Below are 6,765 nucleotides of genomic sequence, written 5' to 3'. Positions count from 1 at the left end.
GTGTTTTGTTAAGAATTTTTTTTAAATATATATATTAAAAAATGAGATTTTATTAAATGTTATTGTATTGATATTTAGTTAAGATTCTTTAAAGTGTTCACTTAAGAATGTTTTGATATATATATGTATTAAAAAGCGAGATTTTATTAAATGTTATAATATATTATGTCATTAATTTAATATGTAATGTGACATCAAAAACTATATTATATATAAAATAATATTGAGATTCTTCATGTTGATGTATCAAATATTTCTTAAAATATTCAACCCTTTTGAAATATGAAATGTTCAATTTATATTCTATATACCTACAAATAATCTAATCTAAACTTCTCCGAGTGCAAAACATTCATTAGAACGGAAAACACTAAGCAGCTACGGGCTACAAAAATAAGACAACAACAAATGCAAAACAACAAGGATCTTGATACAAAAAAGTAAACTCATGTTTAATAACTAAAATTCATCGTAGGAAAAGTCAGCAAATTTTCATCTGCCAATGATATTCTAAGTATAATGTCATGGATCTCCTAGTCATGTCCACTGAAGCCTCCAGAATGATTTTTCCGTACTTCAACAATTTCAGCGAATCATAAGAAATACAAGGTAGCAATGAATGGAAATGCATTCCTCTACTCTAAGAATATAGAGTCTCAGAACTGCATTAAAATACTCTAATAAACATCCAGCTGGCCAATTCTTCAGGGATCATAGTAAGCAGCACTATGGGCATAACCCAATATCCAAATCCTTAAGTTCACTTGCACTCACAGTTAGTTCTTCAAACACATACAAACTCGTGAATAACTGTTCACCAAGCCTTGTATAATATGATGGCGCTTGCTGCAGAAGGTTCACATAACTTATGTGATGGATTTGGCCCTCCACCTCTAAAGATCCTCCAAATTTTTGAGCAACCTGCAATGATGCTATCTAAAACATGTAAATCTTAACACACATAATCTAGAAATGGTCACTAACTTGGTGACTACAAGTATATTAATGTAGCCTCCACTATTTTCATTTTCCAGTGTCCACAAGAAAAGGGTTGCATATCATGATGCATAGGAACAAGAAACCAAAACTACATAACAAATATGATGAGGAAAAATTCTATAAATTGCACCAGAGTATTGGAGCAGGAAACGAGTCTCGAATTTCCAAACCATTTAGTCCCTAGGCAACATTTTTGTGAACATAAAAACTCAAGAGACGTCAATGACCTAAATGGTTCCACTCCGAGATCCCAAAAGACGGTGTTGGTTATAATCCTTAACAACCCAATAATTGGAGCTAGCAATATGACTTAAACCATGGCATCACCACAAGAATTACCCTAAAAACAAAAACAAAATCAACACAGAAATTTCACTGAAACATTTTATCAAACCAGTGGTGTACATACCTTTTTTATCAACAAATAAGAATCAAATAATTACTAAAGAACAACCAATTTATATATAGACAATACCAAATACAGTAGTAAGAGTTTCAAGAAAGACTAATCAGTTGAAGGATTGCTTAAAGCTCAAAGGGTAAAAAAAACAACCAATTTATATATAGACAACAAATCTAACATCTCAATAGCTGCATCTGAAATTCCCTGACCAAGATGAACATAAAAATATATTACACAATACATAGCACAATAGTTGAAAGATTTGAACAAGCTTAAATCTTATCAATTAACAAACAATAAGAAATAAGTAGCATGATAACCTGGGATTCCACACGTAGTGACCACGAAAATTAAGAAATGAAGGTTTCTGAGTTTTTGAAACAAATCAAGCAAGAAGATGATCTTTAAATTAAGTAAGTTTTAACTAAAAAGATATCGGAGGATTGATCTTCCCGTGATCATCTCCGAGAATCTTAATTCTATAAATTGAAGTGATAAAATCTGTCTATGTATGTTTAGTTTTGGACCACATTACCCTTACGAGATAGTTGTTAAAATAGATTATAAAATAAAATTTTGAACGGTCTTAGATGGGATCTCTCGGTTCTCTTGATAAGAAGGTTCTCCCTGGAACCTTTCTATATATATATATATATATATATATATATATATATATATATATATATATATATATATATATTATAAATCCTAAACAGTGACACATCATCAATGCCACATATTTCAAAAAAAGTCCACCTCAATGCCACATATTTTAGATTGTGCCATGTCATTATAATTTCCCTTATTTATTTAAGCATATCAGAATAATCAATCACATATCTTTTATACTTAGGCATATCAGACAAATCAATCACATATCTTTGAATTCCTAAAATGGTGCATAATTAATACCTACAATTATATTTGACAACCGTGTTATCTTTTAATATTTAATGTTAGGCGCAATTATAGCGTTAAAATTATGTTTTTTTATCGAAGAGAAACCCAAAGTATAAATAAAGTTGTGTGTTTTTAATGAAGAATAATGAGAGGTTTTTTATTCGTTTAACCTAACATGAAAATTTGTGTACCCTTTAAATTTATGAGAATAATTTAACCTTAAACTTATGTTTTTTTAATGAAAACTATGTATTTTCATGTTACAATAATATTTGGACAATCATTTTTCGCTTGATAATAAAGTTTTTAAAACTATAAAAATCAATATATCAATGAAAAGATTTTTGTCTTTAAATTTTAAATATTGCCACGTCATATAATATCTCTGATTTATTTAAGCACATCACTATGATCAATCGCATGCCTTGAAATTCCTAAAACAGTGCATAATTATATGACGTGACGATATTTAAAAATTAATTCATAATTAAAAGTCTCATAAATTCATTTAAAACAAACAACTATATTTATATTTTGGGGTTAACTACCCTGAAACAAGATCAAGCCATTTTGATATAAAATTATTTCCAGCGAAATCAAATTTGATAAAGCTGATATGAGAAGTGTTGAGATCCAGAAGAAAATAATATAAAATTAATCCATTTGTGATCTTTAGTGGATAAGTTCATTTGATATTTAAGATCATATTTCGTAAAAAATAATTTTATTTAAAAGTCTATATAGTCCATTCCAAAATATAATCAAATCAAATCAGTTACGATGAATGTTTTTTAGAATATTTAAATATAAACATAGAATTTATTTTAAGAATTATGGAGGTAAATTTTTCATTTTCCAAAAGACGTATAACTAATTAATATATATTATTTAATTAGGACGAATATAACAAAATAAGTTTGATGCTTATAATATGGCCATTTAATTGTATATATTTTATAATTCATTACCCTAAAAATAAATTCAATATTTTTTATTTTCATGTTACAGTAATATTTAGACAATTATTTTTTGAACTTGAAAATAAATTTTTGAAATTATAAAAACTAATATATCAATGAATTTTTTTTTATCTTAATTACTTTGATTCACTTAATATGGATACAAAATTATATGCTTAATTAATCATTTTAATAGATTTGTTTTGGTATTATTGTGTGGACATTTACAACCAATGCTAAAAAAAATCACATAATTGGTGCCTATATTAACGCCATCATATAATGCTATTGAAATATAAAAATATCAATTATAGACAGCTGCACTACCAATCAATTATGTGAATGAATATTTTGTTTGCGTTAATAGCATATTTTTAGCCTAGAGGTGAGGGATATGTTTTCGGTTGCATTTTCCAGTGCTATAAATACAAGATACAATAGTTCAGAATCATCGGACCTGCACACAAACATTCCAAGGTATTACTTTGTTTGTCTAACACATTAACATATGCATCCTTCTTTACAGTATGCTAAGTAGGTTTTAGTTGTTCATATTATTTAACTTTAATCTTGGATTTTTACAGAATATCATTATGAAGTTTGATACTTTGGATGCTTTGGACAACTCTAAATATGAATGGAACATCAAGGTACGGGTCATCTATCCGTATATAGGACAGCTATAGCACCAAGGGAAAAAGGGAGTTCAAAGGTCGAAATTTGTTGTTGCTAGATGACAAGGTAACATATTTTGCAGGATATATACATGATTATTAAATCTAAATTGCAGCATAAACGAATGCATGCTTTCATTTGGCCCAACTATTTGCAAGAGTTTAAGAACAGCTTCGATGAAGGAAAGATCTATGCAATTCGTAACTTTGCTGTTAAGAGTTACAGAAAAGAATCTCTCAGGTGCATAAAGTCTGACAAGCAAATCTGGCTCTCAAACTATACTAAAGTCAGCCTAATCTGGAATGATGAAAAATCTGAAAAAATGATTCGTCAGAATGAATTTGACTTTTTTGATCTTGGAGAGATTGCAGACATGATCAAGCAAGAAGCTAACAATCATTTGATTGGTATGATCAATATTTCTTATGTTGGTATTTAATTAGTATATAATAGTCATCTAAAATCATTTAGTTACATATTGTTCATTCCTGTTTTAAGATATCATTGGCGTCCTTAAAGACCGGGATGTTTTACGCCATTTTACCAATCAAAATCAAGTTGAACAACGCTCTATAAAGTTCACTCTTACTGATGGAAAGTACCACTGTAAATTTCTGTCAAAACATTTAGTGAACTTAAACCATATAGAGTGTTTATTATTTACTAACATCTTCTGTGTTATGTAGTTCCTCCATCAAACTGTGTTTTTGGGATGATTTTGGGAAATCCTTTGATGATGCTCTGAATAAGGAAATTGAAAACCCAATAGTTATCATTGTAGCCGGTGGCAAACTTAACGATTACAACGGTAAAAATTGTACAGCTATTTAATGGAGTTATATTTCTATGTATTTCATAAATGTATTTTTTTTTATAAACGTATTAGTGTATTTATGCATTCCAGGCGAGCCCTATGTATCCAATGTTGCTGCTACAAGATTCTACGTCAACTCTGATCATTGCAGTGTTTTACTTATGAGACAGAGGTCTTAATTATTTTTTAGATTGATGTTATATATGTTGTTATTTTGACAAATTATTCACATTGAAAACATGTTTAGTCATTACAGTGATAAGTTCAATATTTTTCGCAAATTTGCAGAGCTAAATTACCTAATTTCAGTGCTGAGCCTTTGGTGAGAATAGATATGGATGAGAACCTGATCATGAGCATCGAACAAATTATGAAACTCGGTCCATCTTTTATACTGGTGTATATATATATATATATATATATATATATATATATATAGAGAGAGAGAGAGAGAGAGAGAGAGTGAGTAAAGTTCTATGAAGACCACTTTTATTGGAGACTGTGGAGACCACTTATGTTCAGCAAGTGAAATATTGCATAAAACATTACAAAACGTATAGTTTTGCACATCATGTTGTACAAAATCATTATTTCACTTTAAAATATTGAATATCATATAAGTTTCGCATGTAGAACATTACAAAATGTTATATTCTACGAAATATATTTAGTTTGCAGGATATTGTTCAACTTGCAGAACATACATTATATACTTATGAAACATAGATGATCTTCAATAATTTTAATGAATACATGATATTTGTTGAACATACATCACAAAATAATATATATATATATATATATATTGCTACATCATATTTATCACAACCTCCACAAATATATTAAGCTTTCAATATTACATGTTATTTATGCATTTAGAGGAAGGTCATGTGCCAAGTAATAGTCAAGACTGTGAAGGATAATATGGACTGGAACTATCGTGCTTGCACATCATGTCACGAGGAGGTTGAGTTTATAGATTTGAAATTCAAATGTCAGACATGCAAGAGAATTGTTCCATTCCCAGATATGAGGTTCGGCTGTACTATCAGTACTCATAATCTTTTAGACATCTTTTCACGTGATATTTTCAAATTTCTAATTTTTTTATTTTCTTTTGATCATAGGTTTAGGCTGTGTTTAGTTGTCGAGGATGCAACCGGTGGTGCTGCTATAATCTTGAATGATCGAGAGGTTGGGAACATTGTAGGAAGAACTGTCTATGATGTTATCACTGAACAACAAAGGGTACTTTTCGTTTTGTAATTATATTACTGCATACTATATCACATTGTATAATTAATTTCACATATAATTAATATGATTCTACCATCCTATCATCTAGGAAAATGAAGCTACTGATGAATTCCCCAAATGTCTAAAGTTGTTTGAAGGAAAGCAGTACACTATCACAATTTTGCTGAATGAAGATAACATAAATAGAGGATCTAACACTTACTTGGCTGTTGACATTTCGGAGGGTTTTGAGATCAATGAAAAGAATGCTTCAGAAGATGATGATTCATATGGAGGATTCAAAATTTCACAGGTTCAAGTGCCTCTCAAATTATCTTTAATCAAATTATTAATTTTTTAATACGATTGTTACATACATTAATTTGTGTAAAACATTTTGACAGAGCTCAGCACAGTCAGTGGCAAAGGAGGATAATCTTAAGACTCCTGATACTAAAAAATCAGCAAACACAAAGAAAGTCAGGAGGATGAATAATGAGGAAATAATTACCATCACAGAACTGGATGATGAGAATGATGATACTGGACTCCAAAATGAGAGCTTGCTCAAAAGAAAGAAAGGTTCCGATGAAGCAGGTTAAAATAGAAAAGGTAGCTAATCCTAATTTGTATGTTGCATTTTAAGTTTGCCTACATTAACTTTCAAATCTATGTATGCGAACTGAAATTTATCTAAACCTTTGTCAATTACAGGTATAAGGTTTATCAGCTTTTCATTTAGTAAAGTGCAGACAACAGATTTGCCATCATCTCAATAA

The 6,765-nt window shown here is 29.5% G+C and overlaps 1 protein-coding gene and 1 long non-coding RNA gene across 2 annotated transcripts; one reads left to right on the top strand and one right to left on the bottom strand.

Moving 5' to 3' along the window:
• Positions 1-427: 427 nt before the first annotated feature.
• Positions 428-1,989, bottom strand: LOC108225309 (uncharacterized). The gene is made up of 2 exons (XR_001807560.2): positions 1,723-1,989; positions 428-1,339 (listed from the first exon to the last, which is right to left on the bottom strand). It is a non-coding gene; the product is annotated as an uncharacterized LOC108225309 (long non-coding RNA).
• Positions 1,990-3,135: 1,146 nt separating this feature from the next.
• On the top strand, positions 3,136-6,765 carry LOC108225853 (uncharacterized). Its single transcript, XM_017400807.2, has 12 exons — positions 3,136-3,141; positions 3,846-3,911; positions 4,052-4,343; positions 4,435-4,534; positions 4,623-4,744; positions 4,841-4,922; positions 5,039-5,147; positions 5,630-5,784; positions 5,878-5,998; positions 6,096-6,299; positions 6,391-6,583; positions 6,701-6,765. Exons 1-12 carry the CDS (start codon positions 3,136-3,138, stop codon positions 6,763-6,765), a joined length of 1,515 nt encoding a protein of 504 aa, XP_017256296.2.

This window comes from Daucus carota, chromosome 6 (assembly GCF_001625215.2).
Source record: "Daucus carota subsp. sativus chromosome 6, DH1 v3.0, whole genome shotgun sequence".
Classification (NCBI taxonomy): domain Eukaryota; kingdom Viridiplantae; phylum Streptophyta; class Magnoliopsida; order Apiales; family Apiaceae; genus Daucus; species Daucus carota.
Note: the sequence above shows the minus strand (reverse complement) of the source record. Positions and strands in the feature narration are given on the sequence as shown.